Consider the following 22,219-nt stretch of genomic DNA (forward strand, 5'->3'; position numbering starts at 1 on the left):
TTTTTTAGGGCAATGCAAATACTGATTTATGAGTTATACCTGTTAAAAAAAGATTATAAGCAAGAAAAAAATGTGTTTTGTATATCCACACATATTGACTGTTTCTGACACTCTTCATTCTTCATTTGTGTAGACCCAAGTTTCCCTCTGGTATTACATCCTTCGTAGGGATCACTCACTTTCTGTAGCTCTTTGTGGTAATCTCCTCAAGTCTTGGCAGCTATAACTCCCAGTTTTAAAAAATATTGTAATACATTGTAAATACCTAGTTTTCATTAATAAGAAGCCAGGATTGTGGCTGGGGGAAATTATGGGGGGGGGGTTGTTACTTTTTAGAAGAGTAACCTGGTTTTTTGTTTTCAAGTTTTATATTTGTTTCCTATAAATATTTAGAAGCGCCCATTAAAACTCAAGCAGACGTTCTGGTGGAAGACCAGATTCTTCATGGCAGTACTCCTAAGAGACCAAGTCAGGATGTTAATGCGACTGCTGGAAATTACTCAGAAGCCAAATATAAGAGTCAAAAGAAAAGTTTCAAAAAGACAAATCCTAATAGGAAAAAAGATTATCACAACTATCATCCATTATTTGAACCAAGAACACATCATCCATATCTCCTGGAAATGGTAAATGATTTTTTCTTTACATTCTAACATTTGTGTTCTTTTCACATCGTGGAGATAGAGCCTCTGAGTTTGTGTGTGTGTATTTTAAGGTAACCACAGACAAAAAGGTCTTTGAAAAGTCATCTGTGTATCTTAATTTTGAGGCTTCATTTGACCTCTAGCTTAAATTCAGTAAATATGGAATTAGAATCTTGGTTTAACTGATTGGTTACAAAGTATGTATTTAGGTATAACGACACCTAAAGTTTTCATTGAAAGCACAGCAAAATACATTGGCAGGCTCAAAGGAGAAAAGGGTTCTTGTGTGTTTGTTTTGTGCATTATTGGCTTTACTCTCATTGTGGTATGCTAAAAAATTTATTGTCTTTAAATTATAAAGAGGAAGCAATGCATCTTTGGATTCTAAGTAATGGACGTGAAACTATTAAAAAATCCAAGGCTTTCATGTCTAAGAGTGATAGAAATAAAAACATTCCAGATTTTTTAGTGGGATTGTAAAAATACTGACATTTTATGAAAAGTCTGGCTTCGCCTTGTCAGGTAAGTGCTCGTTCTGTAGCTAAAGTGTTCTGTGGCATGTAGACACAGTTGCTTCTGATTAAAATTGATCTGAAATGTGCTTTTCTGCTTTGTAAATTTCAGTGCTTTATAAAATAAATTGCATTTTAAAATTATTTACCTTATATAAGGGCAAATTAAATCATCTTTCCACTGAAAGTTCTTATATGATGTTTCCAAACTACATTAATATCATCAGAAAATAAGTTGAGGTCACTTTATCTTCTTGACAAATGACTCCCTGACTGGTGTGGCTCAGTTGGGCATCGTCTCACAAACCAAAAGGTCTCTAGTTTGACTCCTAGTCAGGGCACGTGCCTGCGGGGTGTGTGAGAGGCAACCAATCGATGTTTCTCTCTCTTTCTCCATCCCTTCCCCTCTCTCTAAAAATAAATAAGATCTTTTTTAAAAAAAAGTATCACATATGTGACTCTTTGGTTATGTACTTATTCTAAGTACTAGGGATTTTTAGCTTTCTTTTTATTATCCAACAATAAACACAAAAACAGGAAGCTATAAAAGTCCAGGAATATTGAGATTTTTAACTGCTAGTTTCATTATTACTATCATTACTATATCTACTTATCAATTTCTGTACTGTTTATGGATTTGGGTTTGGTAGGGTCCTCTTTGACATGATTTTTGGATTAAAGAATGGCAGACTTTTAATGCTATATTTCTTGTCCCTTGTTAGGTACTTCTAGAGAGGACTCCAAGTGTTAAATTAAAAGGAAGTATTCTTGCATATTTTTTAGCAAAATAATTAGTAAATGTAATATATATCTTTATTGTTCTATGTTTTCATATGAGGAAGGCACACATAATATCTTAGATTGTATTTGTTGGATATATTTTATTTAGTACCTAATCTTTGTATTTATTGTTTTTTAGCTTTTAGCTCCAGACATTCGACATGAAAGAAATGTGATTTTGCAGTGTGTTCGGTACATCATCAAAAAAGACTTTTTTGGACTTAATGATAATTCTACAAAGACTGAAGATGTGTAGGTGTGTGATGTTTCAGCACCCATAACTGAAGCATGTAAAATAGTGCCATCCTCACATTAATGGAGGAGAACTTATTTTTAAACTGGATTAGTAATTAAATTGTAAGCTTCATATGATATTATGTTGGGTTTTTCAAGTCTTTCTTTTGAATCTATGCAAATAAATACATAACTGATTTTTAAGACTGTATCTCTATTATTGGGATTGAACATAATATTTACTGGCAGAATTCTTTTTGTTTGTATGTGTTTGTATATATTGCTGTCAAGTAAGGAAATTGGCTCTTGAATGAGTTAAGAATGAAGATACTGGTTTAGTAGTAAAGAAAAAATTTTTAAAAATGTTTAATTCAGCTGAGCAAAGCTATAGATTAGAGAGAGAGCGTTATTTTGTTTTTAATGCAGGAAAGGAAGAATCATTCTTCAGAAAATATTTTAAAAGTAAACCAGTTTAAATGAATATAATTAAAAGGTCTTGAAATTTAAATTTTCTTTGTTTACTTTGAATAACATTTTGAAATTCACCTATTGCTACTGCTTCAGTAGTTCAAATATTGAACATTTGAAATATTAATGTTGATACAGCCTCTGTGTGTGCTTAGATTCAATTAAAGTGCTTGTTTTGGTATGGTTCAGAATTGGACCTTTTTAATTTCCTTGTGAAAAAGTATATAAAGTATAGTATTTGAAGAGGTTCAACTGATTTCGTATAGCAGAAACAGTTTGTGAAATAGTTATCTTAGTTTTAGGCTTGGTTAAAATTCATCCTATGACGATAATAATTGAATCCTTTTTAAATGTTTTTAATAAAAGCTACTGAGACCTTTTTTGTCTTTTATAATAGAGAGGCTTTAATTTTATGTTCTAGTCACCTGTGCTTGCTAGAGCCGGAGCCCTACCCTTTTGACAAACAGCTAAAAGGTGCTAGGTTTTTAAAAATTAGTCTGTATTTGTAGTTGAGAAGTTAATTTTATTTGACATTGTGATTATCAAAGTCCATGGATATCTTGCCTGCAAGAAGGGGAGGCAAGAAAGCTGATCATGCTCTCAGCCCTCTTGTTGCTTTTCTTCGTCTGTAAGATCCTACCTATTCTGAACCCTGGAACACCTTCCGTGCAGCACTGTGCATTATAGACTTGAGGTTAAAATTCATGTTTAAGTCAGCGTTTCCCAATCTTGTAACCACATACAGCCCTTTTTACTATGTTTCACTCTGTTTCTTCAGTGAGACTCATTCTGGAAAATAATCCGGTCAGTATATTAATTCAGTTCATATAATACTGTTGAGTGCTTACTCATGTGACACCATTGTGCATAGATTATAAAGATATAAAAATGAATATGGCCTTGCCTGACCTCAGAAATTCAGTTTAACTTTTATATTATTCAAAGATGTGGTTCCTAACTCAATTCATGTTATCAGGATGAAGTAACCATTATTATAAATTGATATTCTAAAATATGACTTACCAGTAGTAGTCTGCAGTTTATCACTGGTTAGCATGCAAATTGCAGAAGCCTCATATACCTAAATGAATTCAGACTCCTAGGCTACTTTGATGGACTACTGTATCTCCAGAGATACTGATAATCATCACTTCAAGGTGCATTGTGCAAAGTTCTATTTTCAGCATTTTTGTTTTCTAATAAACGAAGGACTGCTTTGGCTGTGTCTGACAGTCTTTAGCTGGGGTAACTTGTTATTTATTTCTAGTAGATAATTTCAGATTCAGTCATCTTTATATTTAATTCAAGATTTGCTTCAATGTGTTTAAAATTTCTGAGCAGATAGAATATAACTTGTGTGGTATCTACTTTATGGAATATGTACTCAATATTTGTAAATATTCTGAGTTTTATGTAGTCACATATTCTTGACTACAAAATTTTTTGGATTTAGCTTAACTGTTCAAACCTTCTACATTCTTATTCTTAGTGTCCATTTAATAAGTTGATTTCTGAGATATGAAAGCATATGTAACTGTTGGTGACTTGTGTGTTTTATAACTGAAATGTTCTTTTTTTGTCCTCAATACACTCTGCATTGACTTTTATTTTCCCCAATTAGTGTAGTCAAAACAGCTTCTTGGGAGTTCAGTTTTAGAGTCTGGGGAATTTAATCCATTCATATTCATTGAAGTTACTGAATTGTTTGGACTAGTGCTGCTATCTTGTTTTGTATTTTCTCCATATTGTGCTTGTTTTTAGCTAGCATTTTATTGCTATGATTGGTGTTTTTCTTTCTTGTTTTTCCCTTAGTGCTTTGGAACTGGTTAAAGTTACTGCTATTCCTTTAGTGGTCATCCTTTTTCTCTGTTTATTTTCCCAGTTAAGTCATCAGCCTTAGCATCCTTTCACTTTTCCTCCTGGGCCTCTTCTCTGGTAATCTTGTGAAATTTGTTTCAGATTATTCGCTATTACCTTGATTTGTGTGTTTTAACATTATGCGTACGGTTGCCATTTCCTTCTCACCTCTTTTTCTTTCATCCTACCGTTAGTTTTTTGGTTTACTGCAATGTTTCTTCAAGTAAATAAATGTTTACTCCTCCTTTAAATTTTTTTTTTTTTGAGTTTAGGGTCTTAGCTTCAAAATAATTTCCCCTCAGATTTTGAATTGTAACATGATTGTTTGCTAGCATCTAGTATTTCTGATTAAAAGTCAGACACTAATCTGATTTTCTGTTTACTGGTAAAAACCTCTTTTTTCCTTATGAAAAACTTTTAGGACTTTTTTGTGCTTGGAGTTCTAGAATTTCACCAGTATGTGCCTGGGTATGTGGGTATGTGGGACATTTGTCATTTATTCTACTGACCCCATGGTTTTTTACTCTGAAGAATCCTACCATTCTTGGATTAAGGGCAGTTTTAAAATGATTTTTTAAATTATTTTCTTACCATTTTACCTGCTTTGTTTTTCTGGCACTTTTATCAAGTAAATATGGGACCTCCTGACTTGATCCTCTATTGGTTCACTTTTATTTTTTGTCTTGATCTTTTTTCTCTGTTCTGAAAGTTTTCTTTGTCTTCCAGGTCATTAATCCCTCTCAGATGTGTCCATTATGTTATTTAGCTTTTAAGTTTAGTAATTTGTTTTTAAATAGTCAAGATTGCTGTCTTGTTCTAGTTTATTTTTTTATTAATGTAGTACCCTTATATTTCTGAGGGTACTGATTAGAATTTTCACATTCTTTTCTAGTCTTTGCATTACTTGTTTTTTCCCCCATTGATTGTGAGTTTTCTGTTTGTTCAATTTATTAATTACTTGTACTGCTATTTGTTCTTGAAAGATCACTCTTACATGTGAGAGATTCACTTGATTAATGTATTGGTAGTTGGTGTGGATTTTTCCCACATTTGTATGAGCCTTCATTTCTCCAAAGGATGTTTACTTTGAGAAAAGGCGGCTTGTTCACACAAACCTTTTATAATACACAGATGGGTAGTGGGCAGAAGAGCTAGCTCTTGTCCCATCCTCACTCTTTGTCACATCCCCAATCTCTTTGCCAAAATACAAAGCGCTATATTCTGAGGGTGGAGCTCTTCTCCCCTGGGCAGAACTATCTCCCACTCCCACCAGCCACATGGTTTTGGAAGTGAGCAAGGTTAGGACTGACTATCGCAGCTGGAGGCCTCCAGCTTTCCATGGCTGCTGACTCTGGGCTTGGAGTATCCCTGCAATTGGTTTTACCTCTCTGATTGTTGTCTCTGGGGCTGGTTTGAGCTAAGGCTTTCCTCTCGTTTCTTGTAAGATTACAGGACCCTACCTCCAAAGGAGGTTGGGATGTGGCCTGAGAATTTGCCTTTCTAACGAGTTTCTAGGTAATACTCATGAGGTTTGTCTGAGGGACCACATTTTGAGGAACTTAAGAGGAGTTTGTCAAAACCACTGGTATCCTAATAATCACCCTTAATCTTGTATTCCTTCACTGTTGTAATTCTTCAGTTTTTTAAAAATATATCATTTCAAGGAATTTGGAGAAGAGGACTCATAACTGAATCTCTTCATTCATTATATTCCTTAGTTTTTAAAGTAAGCCTCTTTGTTTAATTTTTTTCTGACTTTTTAAAAAGCATTTTATTTTTTGAAAATTTCAAACATATGCAAAAGTTTATAGAATAATGAAATAACACTCCCTGATGTACTGTAACAACTCTGAGCATCATACAGCTTCAGTAATTTATCAGTCTGTGGCCAGTCTTTTTTCATACATTACTCACCCATTCCTCATTACCCTCCCCCACCCACCTGAGGTTATTTTGAAGCAAATAAACCAGTCATTTATCCCTATATATCCCAATACCTATCTCTAGAAGGTAAGGACTTTTTAAAAAATATATATATATCTTAAAAAATTTGTAATTCCCTAAGACTATCAACTATCCAATCAGACAGTTTCTATAACTTTTTAAGATAATAAGATCATTCTCTGTATCCATCTGTGCCTTGTTTTGTGTATCAAAATTACCATTTTGGAAAATTACATTTTGGGCATCTTTAAAAGATCGACCCGTTAATTATATCTACTATAGTTATAATTTTTCCAATTAAAAATAAACATTTAAGCCCTGACTGGTGTGGCGCAGTTGTGTGGATGTCATCCCGCAAACCGAAATGTCACTGGTTCAATTCCTGCTCAGGGCACATGCCTGGGTTGCGGACCAGGTCCCTGGGATTGGGGAGCTGGCAGAGGCAGTCAATCGGTGTTTCTCTCTCTCACATCGATGTTTCTCTTTCTCTTCCTCCCTTTCTCTCTTTCTAAAAGTAAATATATAATTAAAATCTTTTTAAAATAGACATTTGAATTATGAAATGGACAATGTATTTTAATTTAAATGTGAAGATGGTGCTGGTAAGTGCTGTGGAGCTCACTGCTGCTGCTGCTAGGTGTTCAGAACATTCTCAGGGGAGGGGAGAGTGCCCTGTTGATGGAGCAGGGCCCAGCGGTTTCTCTAGTGATGGTTTTTAACCTCCACGGCCCACACTCTGAGTTAGCATTTGAAAGTTGCTTTATTCATGTCCTTTGTCCAGTAACTATTTGTCTAGGCTAAAATTGATTGAACGGTTGCTTGGAGGGGATGAGCCATTTCAACTGTGCTGGAAGCAGGAGCTTCAGAGGGCGGAGTTGCTCCAGAACAGTCTCCTGTTGGCACGGCACAACTGGAGGCTTCTTAGGAGTGGCATTGGGAACAAATGATTATTTGTTCCTCAAAACTGGGAGAAAGTAATTTGAATGCATGGAGTAATAAAGAAGACACATTCAGGATGGACACAGAAGACCCCAAGTGGAAGTTCTGTTCATTGCAGTTGTTGCCACAGTCTGCCCTGCAGTGCAGCGCATGCTCTGACACAGCAGTTGTGGCTGTTTGGAAAAACCTGCTGGGTCTTCTCAGAATGAGAACAACAGATGTCTTCTATTGATCCTCTGTACTCAGGAGGCTTAAAGAAGTCTACACACCCAGTAAAAACTGGGTCATCACTTCAGGACCTTTCTAAGGTGGTGTGAAGTTTTCCACATTCCAGTTTCTGGAAGTCTTCATTTCTGGTTACTAGCGAGTAATGTCACCATTTCCAGGGCCAAGTATTTGCAGTTTTATGTCTAAGTTTTTCTGATTATTTCTGTGTTTTTACTTAATTTGTAAATCTAAACTATAGGCTTTATTTGGATTTCACCTATTTTACGACTGTCATCTTTTAATGATTCAATCCAGGATACCACATTGCATTTAGTCACTGTGTCTCTTAATTACCTTGTTTTTAGTTTTTTTATTTTTAGTGACAAAAGTAATGTATGCTTATTGTAAAAATTCAAATAATCCAGTAGTATGTAAAATAAAAACGTCAAGTTTGTTTTGCTCTTTTCCCTTCTCATATTTTCCAAAGACACCACTGGTAACAGTTTGGCATGCATTTCCAGATTTTTTAAATGCATATATTTACAAGTACCTAAAATGTTCATATGAATTTTATTTTTAAATAGAAAAATCAGATACTGCTTTGTAAATTTTTCAAAGCATACTTGACAGTGCCACGAATATTTGTGTGTATATATGTATGCATGCATGTACGTATACCCATGCTTTCACTTTTTAAATCATTCCCCATGGGGAAGTTTGTTTCCAATTTTTCTCTATAATGTTCATGACCCTACAGTGGACACTACTAAATTTACAGTGATACACATACTCTGTGTTCTGTGTGTGTGTGTGCGCCTGTGAGTATTTCTGTAGGAAAGAGTTGGGTTCAAAGGTCAAATGGTCATTAAAAGGCTGTATCAAATTACATTCTTATTAAATGTGTTAAAAAAAATGTACTGAGACTTGAAATAAGGAAGGTGGATTACCGCTTGCATTTAGATGTCACATTAGAGCAGTGGCTCTCAAAGTGTGGTCCAGGGACCTCTGTAGTGTCCAAGACCCTTTCATAGGATCTGTGAAATTAAAACTATTTTTGTAATTCCAAGACATTATTTGCCATTTTCACTTTTCTTTTATGAATGTACAGTGGAGTTTTCCAGAGGCTACATGATGTGTGATGCTGTCATTACTATGACAGCTAATGGGAAGTGTGCTTGACTATTGTTTTCTGGAATTTTCCAAGGTGGTAGTTTGAGGATATACATAACGAGTTTTAGAGATGAACTCAGGTTTTTCTCAGTACTTTGGCTGTACTCTTATGATCTGTCTTTGGCTATCCCTGCTGTAGTATGTAACCTCTCTAATTGTCATCAGTAAATTATTTTGAAATCCCAATGATTTATAAAACTTTAAGATGATGCCACTGAGCTCACTACTTTTTTTGTATTTAGAAAATAAAAGTTTAAAAAATGTTATTTATGTTACTATATAAACGGGTTTATTGTTACAGTGGACCAGTAAATATTTGCAGATGGGCTGCCTAAATCCCAGGATATGGGAAAAGATGGAAAAATTCTTGAAAATGCTGTTGCTTGAAGATGAACTTAGAATGATAGTCTATTCTTTCAGCTCTGGAAGTATTTCCTGTTTTTTGTTTTAAACATAATATTGTCTTAATTCCTCCCATATGTATGTGTATATCTATTTAAGACAATGCTGAATCACTATGCTAGGCAATTTATTTCCTTGCAAAAGCAGTAAAAAATTCTGAATTAAATGCATATTTGTATTACAAGACTGGGTACTTTTTGATATTTTGAAACTTGGGGACATTTTCAAGAACAGGTATTTAGAATGCAACTAAAATAACAAAGTTTGAATTTGATAAGCACTTAACTAGATCTCAAGAGTTTTTTGGTGGATATGATGATGTGAGACAAGGAGACATCTACAAAAAATAATCAGTGAAAGACAATGTTTTAAAATTGAAGACCTGAGAAGACAGAAGATGCCAATCAAATTATGTACTGATTCTGGGTCGTAGAACCTTACATAATCTTGAATACCTGGTAAGAGAAAAATAGCATTCGTAATTAATTGCTCACTGCGTCAGACACTGTAGACACGGTATTACTGGTGTAGACCAATGCCTCCCAAACCAGGCTGATCATCTGAATAGAGGTTCCTAGCCTGAGATTCTGATTTTTGTAGAAACAGCGGTGTGGCATAGGAATATTTTAAGAAGTTCCACCAGTGGGTAGGGTGGTCACACAGTTTGGGAATCGCTGATGCTGGCCATTGTGTGAGCAAGTGGAAACCTTTGTGCTTGTTAAAACGTGGACTACCAGGTTTCTCACTCAGAGGTATTGTGTGGGGCCTGAGAATTTACTCACAATTCATTCGCAGGAGATGCTGCTGCTGGCCTAGGGACCACACTGGGTACTGCTGACAGACCATCCCCAAGACTCCACAGACCCAGACTGGCACACTTAACAAAGAAACAACAAACTGAATTCCTTGACAAGGTTTTCAGTTTCTGTGGCTCAAGCCTTTGTACTTCTTTTTCATGCTCCAGCTGTGAATCTCCGGCCATGGGTCCTTGCCATGCTTCCTGCCAAGAGACCTTGCTGTTCTCTGTGTCTGGAAAACTCTTGCCTTTTCCCTGATGTCTTGTTACTGCTTGCTTAAACTTGGATCTCTTCAATCATCACTTCCCGGGAATGCCTTTTCTGACCTCCCTAACTAGGTTAGGTCCTCCTTTTTGCACACTCATCACCATGTACCTGCATTCTCAATCAGCATTGTCACAGTTACAGTTTTCTATTTACTTGTTTGATAATTTGTCCCTTTCCTGTAGACTGTAAGCTCGGATTTACATTGTAAACTAAGCATTTTTGTGTTTTCTATCATGTTACAGGTATAAGCACTGTGTCTGGCACATAGTTAAATGAATGGCAGTGGGTGGGATCACATTATACACACACAGTGGGAAGGGCAGGGTAGACATTCCCAAACTGAACTTATATATCAGTCTAGAATCCAATCTGGACATGGAAACCACACATGTATTTTAACATGGAACTTAATATAAAGGGTAGTTAGCCAGGAATTAGGGAAGAGAGAAGGCAGAGGATACTGAAGTGTCACAGAAATTAGAATTATGGGAAATAGCAATCACCCCTAAGTGTGAGGGAACAAAGGTAAGAGGCTGGGATATTTTGAAATTTAGGAGCTGCAGAGCTGGCACTCCTACCTCTGGGCTAAAGGAGATCCTGCCCTGCTGGTCCTGGTTCCTCAGGCACTGAATGGGGAGACTGGAGCCGGCATTAAGACTTCTGATGGGGAGATGCTAGCCAGTTTGCGCTGGTGTCTCTGAGCAGGGAGGGGAGGTGGTGATCAGTCTTTCTGGAAGTGGTGGAAGCAATTGCTGCTGTGACAAATGTGTGGTCATGATGACACTCGGGAACAGAAAGCATTCGGCCTCCCAGTCTCCTAGTGCCCTCTATTGGCAGAGCCAAACAAGGAGCCAGCTGGCGAAAGGAACATGCTGAGAATAAAAATAAGTTTAGGACTTTTAGAAGTCTGACTAGAGGTTCGAATGTGGGAGGAGGGAACAATTCATTACCTGGGGGCAGCTGGGCAGTTGCCTGAGGAGTCTCCAACATTAACTTGAACTTAGTATCTTTAGGCCAGGGAAAGGAGTAGCCATGGCAGCCTGGAAATCATGTACAATGGGCTTTGGCAGGAAAAAACCGTTTATATGATCCAGGGAGGTAGACCCATTGGCAGCATTATTAGATGTTGGCACACAATTAATAGGCTTCTCATAGAGCTTGTGAAAACTCTTAACGTCTGTCATGCACCCTGATAATGACTGATATCCTTTAGGAGATAGAACACCACAGATTGTATCTCACCCACAATTTGTGGCTCACATGACTTCACTGTATATGAGCTGATTTGTAAACTGTAAAGCATGATGCAAATGAGAACTAGTATTTGTTATTTGTATTCTTTCTGGTCCTTAGCTGAGCTCCAGGGAGGTGATGGGTGTCTGTACCCAAGGGAGGATTTCAGAGGAGAGAAAGATAACCAAGAGCAAGAGGTCAGAACTTACAAAATTAACAGTTTTAAACTTTTAAGATTTGATGTTTACAGATAATGGCCCTCCTGACCATTCCTTTTGAAGCCAGAATTTGCACCCAGATAAATTGGACAAATATCTCAATAGAGAGCACCAGTCCATATATTGTTGCTGTTTTAAAATAGCAGTGACCGACTTTGACCATATAAGTATTTGAAAGTTTTAAAATGGATATTTTCTTTTTCAAAACTGGAAATTGGGCAACAGCTCCTGCCACATCAGATTTTCACAGTGGATAATGAGGTCTGAGGTGTTCCAGGCATCAATCAGAATCTAGATGAGGGCCATTGTCATATGGGACTCTGTTATATCAGCCTTTATTATACTTATGTGGTTTATTTTATACTTCTGGGCTATACTTCTGATTGTGAGGGTATAAGGCCTGTTTCATTTAATTCTTGCCATGTGGCTTTTAGTTTAATAGTTATAAGTGAATGTTTAATTAAATCAATATATGGATATGATATGTATATGTAATAATTTTACTAAAACAAAATTGGGAAACTTTTTTTCATACAGTGGGTATATTCACTTTTGAAATGTTTTTACTGTGTTTCTAAATTTAAAAAGAAAGGGCCTGAGGAGAGAAAGATACCACCTGAGGCTAAGCAGGTTAGCTGAAGCCCTTCTGACTACTTGACTAGAATTGCTGTCCACTTTCCTAAGGTGTAGCTGGAGTCATCGGTCATCAGAAACATTTACTGACCACCTCTCTAGGTGTGGCACTGTCAAAGCCCCAGACAGTCTTGAAATGGACACAGTCACTGCTCTTTATGTTAATGCCAAATGATAAGTACATGTGCCTGTAAATAAATAAATGACATGTAAACCTGCAAAAAGATCCCTGTCAGGTATGGCTCAGTTGGTAGAGGGTCATTTCCATAAAGCTAAAGGTTGCTGGTTCCATTCCTGGTCAGGGCACCTGCCTGGGTTGTGGGTTCAGTCCCTGGTTGGGGTTATGTTTAAGAGACAACTTCTCTTTCTCTCTCCCTTTCCCTCTCTAAAAATAAATAAGATCTTTAAAAAAGCTGCAGAAAGAGAAAGGGAACAGGAGGAGGCCTGTCAATGGAGACACAGAGGTGATTCCAAAGTGATTTTGAATGCAAAGGAGAACTCTTGCTCTAGATAAGGTAGGAGGAAGAACAAGGGGAAGAGTTGTGAGGGGCCAGTCTGGCAAGCAGAAAGTAGAAAGGAGAAGCTGGATTGGGTGCCTTGGCCTGAAGACGGGAGACTGCTAACTGTCTTGGGGATGAGAGACTGAATATGCTAATAGGCAATGGCAATGGCCAGACCATACATAAACACAGAACTCACAACTCACAGCAGCCTGCCCAGGAAACCCAAACCTGATCTACAATAAACTACCCAGGAAGCCAGCCTGCTGAAAGTTAGGCTTGTAGGAAGTCAGCTTCCTGTTTAGCTTCCTGGATCTCTAGTGACAATCCAGGAAGCTAAACAATACCTTTGGTGACAATCACTCTTAAATGGCCAGGACTTGATTAAGAACTGACAGCTTCCCTATTCTGTCCCAATTTCCAACTCAGGACCAACCAGAGAAAGACAAATATGCATCCTTGACTAACCACATAGGACGCCCTGCTTCTAGTTAGCCCACCTACAGCTTCCCTGTGCCAACAGCCTCCAATCAGGGCACACCTGAGGATTTCCCCTTTTCCACCAGAAAGCATTCTCACTCCTTTACCTGCATTTGAGTCTCTGCCCAAACACAAGCTATGGTGGCTGACTGCCTTGCTCTAGCAGGTTCTGAATGAATAGCTTTTGCTTTTCTCCTTTGGTTGGTCTTCATTTATTTCCACAGGGATATTGCTGCTGCCAGTTCTGATTCCTCTGCTGCATAGCCTCCCTCTTGCATTTCTGTTTCTACTTTAACAAGCATTGTTTATTCTTTGCTCAGCACTTTGCCCAGAGACATATCAGAAAAAAAGATTAACAGCAATGCCAATGGTGTCTGTTTTTGAGGTTCACTAGGAAATACTGTTGAGTGTTTCCTTTTAGGTAGAGTGGAAAGAACATAGGTTTCAATAGACCAGGCAACGAGGAAGAGTGCTGTTTTGATGCAGTCTGAATAGCTTTTTAATTTTAAGGGGATATTGTTAAGAGTATATTCAGCTCCTCTTGGATCAGTAATCAGTGGTTGACCTACCCTGTATTCAGTGTTATATCTTAGTCTTCCTTATAAAATTTTTCTTATCCTGAGAGTGACTCCAGAGAAAGATATTATTGTTGTTCAAGAGTGTCAAACGGTTTGGTATAATTAATCGGAGGGAGTGGTTGTCATGTACAGCCTTTATTCTGAGTAAGATGGGAAGCCACTGGAAGGTTTTGAAGAAAGGAGGGACAGTATCCGATTTGTTTTAAAAGAATTTCTCCAGCTGCAGTGCTGGGAGTAAGCTGTGGGAATTGGGCTTGTAGGCAGTAGCAGGAGTGAGATGATTTCAGTAATCCAGGTAAGAGGGGATGGTGACTTGGACAAGAGGAATAGGGAGAAGTGATCACTTTCTGGATATGTGTTCGTGATAGCATCAGTAGGATTTCCTCAGTTATTGGATTAGAATGAGAGAGAATGAACTCACAGTTGATTCCAGAATTTGTGGCTAAAGCAACTGGGAGAATAGAGTTGCTATTAAGGGAAACTGGAAAGACTCCAGAAGGATCTGGTTTGGGGGGATGAGAGTGGTGGACTCTCAAAAGCTTAGTTTTAAACGTATTAAGTTTGAGATGCTCATTAGTCATCCACGTGCAGATGGCAAGTAGATTGTAGCTTCAGAAGGGCAGAATGTTTTATGCCTTATTTATCTTTGAGCCTGGTTTGTTGATTGCATCGATCAATCAATCAACCAGTAAAAAACAATGAAGACCTTTCTGAGTAGAGGTTTGGGTGGGGGGAGTTATGAGATTTCTAACCCTAGACTGGGTTGAGAGAGGAAAAACATTTATGAATTTTTGGACAATCACAAAAGAGGTAATATTTTTCAAAATTGGTCGGTGATGAAAATAAAGGGACCAGAGATGTCTTCTCTTTGCCAAGGTCAGCATCTATGAAGTCTTAGGTCATGAAATGTTTATTTTCATTGGTTTAAGAAGAGTCTAAACATCTTTACTCTCCCCTGAGAAGGCCATCAGGCCTCAGAATGTATGTTATCATTGTTGCTAAAGGCATTATCATTATTTTTGTCAAACAGTTCCCTATTTTATGCAATATGTATAACAGTAAAGCCAGTTTGATATTAATGAGTTCCAGAGAGACAAAATGCCTGGGATTAAATGCTGCTTCTATTATCAATAAATTGTAAGACTTTAGCAAGTTACTTAACCTTCCTGTGTTTCATTTTTCTGATCTGTAAAATAGGAATAATATTAGTACCTATCTCATTAGGTCATTGTGAGAATTAAATTGTTAATATATTAAAATGTTCAGAATTGTCAGGCACATGATTCATCTTTTATGCAATAGTATTATTTTCATATTGAGCACTGTCACATATACTGCATGCCATGATCAACAATATATTTTACATAATACCTGAAACACTATGAATCTATTGATGGCTGTGGATCTATTGGTGAAAACTGAGACAGATAATCTCAAAGGAGAAGAAATAGAGTGAGTTTAGAAAGCTCCCTGAACTCAGAACTGCTGGTGAGAAGTCTAAAAACGAACCAAAAAAAGTTTTAACATCCTTTGTAGGTCCAACCTGATTTCCACCTAGCACTTCAGTGGCAAAACGAACTAATTGAAGGTCCCAGAGGGCCATAATTTCTTTTTTACTTTTCATTGCTTTTAGAAAGAGAAGGGAGAGAGAGAGAAACACTGATGCAACAGAGAAGCATCAATTGATCAATTGGTTGCCTCCTGCACTCCCAGACCAGGGATCAAACCCTCAACCTAGGTATGTGCCCTGACCGGGAATCAAACCAGGCAAATTTTTTGTTATGGGACAATGCTCCAACCAACTGAGTCACACCAACTAGGGCATCCAAAGGCCATAATTTCAATATTTCTGTAACTGCCATGTGAAACAGGAAACTACAATGGCGGGCATGTTGTCTAGATGCCAGGCCTCAGAGTATCTGGACTCACACAACTCCAGAGTATGTCCTCCAGAAAAAATGAGAAAAGCTTGTCTCTGCTCCAGGGCTGAGCCCTGGTAGGAGCAAACAGATGGGCATGAATATGAGGATGGTCTGCCAAACTCTTCCTGTCTTGAGCAATCAGAGCAGATGAAAGGAAGGTATGGAGGGAAAAAAGAGTGTCTGTGAGGTGGGGCAGAGTATTAGGAGACGATGTGTTTTCTTGTTCTATATTATACTTGCTGAGATATTAAAATTACGACCCACTGAGACTCTCAGTTAGTTGCTTTGCCATTGAGGTGCCAAGTGGTAATGAAGTCCATTCCTCTGGGATTGATTGATTGATTACTGAATGAATGAGTCAAGTAAGAAACCACTCAAACATTTAGGGAATTCTGCTGATATGTCAGGAAAGATACCACACTCTGGAGATATTTTTACCTGGCTGAGGAATATTTTCTTCTTGTTATTTGTTGATTTAAGGGAAAAAGTAACTTTTATAAGACGGTTCCCAAAGAAACAAAGATATTTTAGGAGATTGACTCATACAGTAAATGATTATGTGTGCCAAGCCTTGTGCTAGAAGTTGGGATGCAACAAAATAAGATCCAGACTCTGCCCTCAGGACTTTATAGGAGAGGGAAGCTGAGAAATTCGTCTAGCCCAGTGATGGATGGGCTGGCCCATAGAACCTAACCCAGTTTGGGGAGTTTGAGGGCATTTTTCCTGAGTCATAGGAGTTGCTAGATTTGGGGGAGAGGTGAAGGGCAGAATTATATAATCTAAACAAACCCTGAAGAAGCTTTGTCATCCCAATGGCCTCCTGAGCTCAGCTCCAATTTTAGAAATTGAATCTAGTGTTAGGCCATGAAGAACTCACCCCAACTGGGCAGGTGCTGTTACCCAAAAGAGCTTTGAGGTTAACTTTGTGCCAAGGGGTGGGTCTGTGCTGGCTAGAGCTCTTCTTGGGAGAGTGGAATTTAATTGGTGCTTATTTCTGATGCCCTTATGAAGGTGATTCCTGAGCCCTCTGAAATGGAAACCATCTAACTCCTAAACGAGTGGCAGGCAAGGACCTGAATCACACCCACCACTTCGGCTAATGTAGATGCCAGGCAAGTACAGTATGTTTGGGGCTTTTGTCTAGTATCAAAAGCTGGATGAAATGGGAGAGCTGCCTCTTAAGAGTCAGCCTTAGACTCATAGGAAAGGAATAGCTGTTCCTTGTGTCAACAAGGAGGCTTTCTTTGTGTGTGTGGAACTAAAGAAATGCAGCTCACTGACTGGTCTGGCTAAACTTCAAAACTTTGTGGGTTTTTTTTCTACCTCTTACCTCCTAGGAACATTTTGTTCATGCTGGTGGTTAAAAGGGGTCAGCTTTCACATAGAAGTACAGCAGGAAGTATTTATGTTAGATAAAAGGAAGGACTACTTGGCAGAATGATTGAGTGTAGAACTGGGTTTCCAGGGGGATTATGGAATCTAACTTTTATTCATGGACTTTCTTATTAAATAAGTTATAAGGGTGGCAAGTCATAAGCCTCCATTACATTTTTAAAAGGCCTATGCTTTGGGATTCAGAGGAAACGGGAGTGAACTGTGACCAGGAGGACCATAGGTGGCTTCATGGGGCTGAGCTGGCCTTGGCATTGGGATCAGATATAGAAAGAAGGGTGGGGAGGGCAGGACAGAAAGAGGTGGAGTAAAGGCATCAGAGCAGGAAAGCACAAGGGACAAGTGGGACAAAGCAAGTGGGATGACGTGGAATGTGGTTTCTGAAAAGTGGGGATAATATTAGCAGGTTAGGTGAGGGCTGGATTATGGGAAGCCTAGAAAGCTTGGCCAGGGAGTTTAGAATTCACTCAACAGGCAATCAGAAGTCTTTTTTTTTTTCAGGTTTTTGAGAAGGAAAGAGAAATGATAGAAATGGTGCTTCAGGGATCTGATCTTTTAGAGATTGAAGAGAACTTACTGTCATGTAGTTCAGTGTTTCTCAAACTAGTGGCATCAGAAAAATTTGGGAGTGGGGGAAGAAAATGCTTGTTAAAATTCAGATTCCAAGGCCTTGCTCCCACAAGTTCTCATTTGCAGAATCTGAGAATAAAGTAAGAGAATCTGCAATTAAACCAAGTCATTGTTGATTCTGGTACCACTGGCCTGAGACCCACACAGGGAGAACACTGCTAGCCCCTTGGGAGGCACTGTCCGACTGGCCCAAGCAGGGAAGCCTCTGATGAACCCATGGGGAAAAAGAGTCAACCTTAAAATATATTCAGGCCTGGAAATCAGGAAGCTGACTTTTGATAGTACCAGTCCACTGGGGGAGGGGGGAACTTTTGGTTCCCCTTTCTCTACACTCCAATCTTGGAGGGCCTTGGAGCCTGGAAGGGAGAAAATGAGAAGACAAGAAATGAGAAGTAGATCACCCCCTGTTTCTTGGACAGCACTGCTGACTGTGTCATGCTGGTAAATATTTAGCCAGCACATCACTGTTGTTTAAACAGCATACTAACGCTCCAATGTAAAAAGACCTATCTTGTATCATTTGCATATTTCTGTGATGCAAATACTGCCAGCATGGCCGCCTCAGGCTACCAGTGTGATATGACTGAACACAGAGTTGGGAAGAGAAGGCCACAATTGTGAGCCAGTGGGAACCCCATTCTCCTCACCATTGCCCTAGCCTGAAATCATGACCAAGCTGGGGTGGTGGAGAATAGAATAAAGAATGAGCTGTTAAAAGAGTATATTGTCCTTGACTGTGCTTTATTATTTAAAGTGACCATAGGGCTTTCTGTTATTGTTTTCATTTAGTAGCAAGGGAAAAAGTGAACAAATTTCAGTTCAGTGATAATGAGTCAAAAGAAAAGTTTCATTTTGGCAATATCTTAAGGATGATGCCTGTCTAATGTATGGGTTACACTGGCAACTTTTATTTTTAAAACTGTTAAGATACTTTGAAAAAAGAATGACTGCCCTGGCTGGTGTGGCTCAGTGGTTTGGGTGCTGGTCCACAAACTAAAAAGTTGTGGGTTTGATTCCCAGCCAGGGCACATTCCTGGGTTGTAGGCCAGGTCCCCACTTGGTGATTGACATGTTTCTTGCACATCGAGGTTTCTTTCCCTCTTTGCCCTCCCTTTCCCTTTCTCTAAAAATAAATAAATAAAATCTTAAAAAAAAAAGAATTATTGTCAAATAGAAATACAAAACTGAATGGTACACCTGAATCTCAGCTCCCAGTGAAGGGCATTCTGTATTTGCTGAGGTTTGTTTTGGAGAGTTTTCTTTAGAGTTCCAAAATAGATGTCCCAGGGCTGTCTCAGTGATTACAAAACAAAGAAATGATTCTGTTCAAAGATGCTAAGATAGCAGAGGAAGAACCACCAAAGATGTGGATAAGACTGGTAAACTGGCATATCTCACAGGTATACTGTGAGGATTAAATGAGCAAACATATTTGAACGTGTCTAATACACACAGTAGGTTTATAATTAGTAGAATCTAGTTTTTCTTCAGAGCTTCATTGTTTCAATGATGTGGATCATGTTCACTCCCGGTCAGGGAGCTTCCTCCTGTAAATAAATGCAGTAGAATGAATGGAAGAGTTTCTCTTTCGAATCTCTTCTCCCTTCTCTTGCTGTTGCTTGTCACAATTGAAGCCTTAGGGAGCTTCATTAGGGAGAAAGCGAGGAATCAGAACCAGAATCATATTTTAAATGGGCTCCAAAGTGCCCGCCGCTACTAAAAACAACTGTGTACCTTAAGCCACAACGAGGACACCAGAACCACAGCTCTCCCACACTGGCTGTCCCGAATAACGGACTCTTTGTATTCACTTTCCTAATCCAAACAGTAGATTGCTACCGCATAAACTGCTCCCAAAGAAATGCTGCTTCAACTCGAGAATGGGTAGGGAAATAATCAATGAGTCCAATCATTGATGAAAGGACTTCTCGTCAATCATGACTGCTCGCCGTGAGGGACTCCATTGCCTGTTTTCAGTGACAAAAATCCTGCCTCTTGCCGTAGAGTCAACAGAACAGGGAATACTCCTGCTTCCGGGTAACCCTCCTTCCTGATTTTGAAAAGATAAACTTAAAGGGGATGGAATGGGGCCCGTGTCCAGTCCCGAGCTTTTTGGGTACCGTGGAAATTTGTGGCACAACGGTCTAGGGGGCACTAGCCCCTGCGTCTCGGGCACACACGGGATTTGCTCGGCTTGGGGCTGAACTGCGCCCGGGAGGTGGTTAAAGCAGGTCAGCCACGGTCGCGGGGTGGAGCACCAACTCCATTTTGGTCTCGCGGTGGCAGTTTTAGGACTTCATACAGCTCTCGTTTTATTAATGAGTCTAAAATCCAAATACCGGTCGTTTTGTACTCTGAAGGACTTCTTGTGAGGAACTCTGAATAGTGACTCATCCAAGCTAGAGTCCACGTTGGTGTATATGTGGAGTCCAGCAGACTGGACGCCATCGCAACAGACGCGATAGTAGAAAGAGATTCGAGCGTCCTCTGCAAAGAGTGAAAGGATACAACGTGGGCCGGAAGAGGTTAAGCCGGGGGGATTCCCGCAGGCGCAGAAGCAAGTCTGACGACAGAAAACTGATTAGGTAAAGCAGGCAGAAACAGTTGAGAGAAATTCAATTTGCCTAAGCTTGTACTCACTTTCGTCGTCTCCCACATGGTCTAGCGGTTAGGATTCCTGGTTTTCACCCAGGCGGCCCGGGTTCGACTCCCGGTGTGGGAACGCCAGTATGTTTCTTTTCTTTTCTCTCTTGAAATGAAAACAACAATTTAGAGTTTCTTAACAAGGAAATGAATGACTGGTCCTTTTAGAAAACTCTCTAACCCATTTCAGAGCAGCCGCGGAGCGGGAGGTGGGCAGTCCGGGCTGAAGGGAGCTGAGGGAAATCAGGGTCTACCTCTGGAGCAGGCCTGAAGGTAAAGCACACGGAAAGGGTAGGGTTTGAACACAACTTTTGAAATAAGGAATTAAATCTGAGATGAAAAAAAGCGTGGAGACCATCAATCTGTTGTTACCATTTATGTTTCTGTGGTTTTTCTGCCATAATTTTTTCTTGTAATGTGGATATGGAAAAAATGATCCAAAGTACTCTGAAAGAAAAAGACGCATTTTGGGCTATTGTAGAGCTTTTCAAGCTGCCCAAAGCCATTCCTTTGAAAAGAAGAGCAAGATTTACAGGAACCCCACCCCACCCCCCAAAAAACAAAAAGACATGTAGTTACGGCAGAGTAGTTCATTGTACAATCCATGTGTTTGTTATTCAAAGAACTGACTAAACCAATTATTGTGGGCTGGGGGGTGGGGTATGGTGGAGAAAATTACATTATTACAAGTATTGAAGAGTGGCAAAAATAAACATTTCTTCTCACACCCTAATGTATTTATTTGATACATTCTGTTTAACATACTTCAAGAATTTGTGATATACTCAACTAGAATTAGAAATTTCAGTATTGATGTAACACGTCAAACTATTACCCAAATAAGTGTAGCCTCTGCTATAATTGTTTATGTTAGCCTCTCCAAACAGTTGCTATTAGGAAAAACCTCAAGACGTTTGGAAGCCACACCTCTTTCCTACTGGTGTTAGCCTCCTTGAAGGCTCCCCAGTTTATTCCTAGACTGCCATTAACACCCAGAGATGAGTGTGAAAAAGATTGAGTGTCATATAACTCTGAAATTTTCTCTATTTTTAAGTCCTTTGGGATTTTTAAAAAAATACATTTATTGATTATGCTATTACATTTGTCCCATTTCCCCCCCTTCACTCCGCTCCATCCTGCCCACTCACTCCCTCCCACATTCCCCCTCTATAGTTCATGTCCATGGGTCATATATATAAGTTCTTGGGCTTCTACATTTCCTATACTATTCCTACCCTCCCCCTGTCTATTTTCTACCTATCATTTATGCTACTTATTCTCTGTACCTTTCCCCCGTCTCTCGCCCTCCCACTCCCCTGTTGATAACCCTTCATGTCATCTCCATTTCTGTGGTTCTGCTCCTGTTCTAGTTGTTTGCTTAGTTTGCTTTTGTTTTTGTTTTAGGTGTGATTGTTAATAAGTGTGAGTTTGCTGTCATTTTTACTGTTCATATTTTTTATCTCCTTTTTCTTAGATAAATCCCTTTAACATTTCATATAATAAGGGCTTGGTGATGATGAACTCCTTGAACTTGACCTTATCTGAGAAGCACTTTATCTTCCCTTCCATTCTAAATGAAAGCTTTGCTGGATACAGTAATCTTGGATGTAGGTCCTTGCCTTTCATGACTTTGAATGCTTCTTTCCAGCCCCTTCTTGCCTGTAAGGTCTCTTTTGAGAAATCAGCTGACAGTCTTATGGGAACTCCTTTGTAGGTAACTGTCTTCTTTTCTCTTGCTGCTTCTAAGATTCTCTCCTTCTGCTTAATCT

The 22,219-nt window shown here is 38.9% G+C and overlaps 1 protein-coding gene and 1 non-coding gene across 2 annotated transcripts in view; both read left to right on the forward strand.

Annotated features, from left to right (window-relative positions):
* NUFIP1 (nuclear FMR1 interacting protein 1) overlaps positions 1-9,341 on the forward strand; it is a 68,236-nt gene extending 58,895 nt beyond the window's left edge. Inside the window, exons 9-10 of the mRNA XM_024569518.4 lie at positions 394-626; positions 2,076-9,341. Of these exons, the coding sequence (XP_024425286.1) occupies positions 394-626; positions 2,076-2,192 (350 nt within the window). The 3' untranslated portion in view covers positions 2,193-9,341. The remainder of the gene's footprint in view (positions 1-393; positions 627-2,075) is intronic.
* Positions 9,342-20,457: 11,116 nt separating this feature from the next.
* Positions 20,458-20,529, forward strand: TRNAE-UUC (transfer RNA glutamic acid (anticodon UUC)). Its single transcript has one exon. It is a non-coding gene; the product is annotated as a tRNA-Glu (tRNA).
* Positions 20,530-22,219: the final 1,690 nt, after the last annotated feature.

The sequence above is a fragment of the Desmodus rotundus genome, chromosome 13 (assembly GCF_022682495.2).
Source record: "Desmodus rotundus isolate HL8 chromosome 13, HLdesRot8A.1, whole genome shotgun sequence".
Lineage (NCBI taxonomy): Eukaryota > Metazoa > Chordata > Mammalia > Chiroptera > Phyllostomidae > Desmodus > Desmodus rotundus.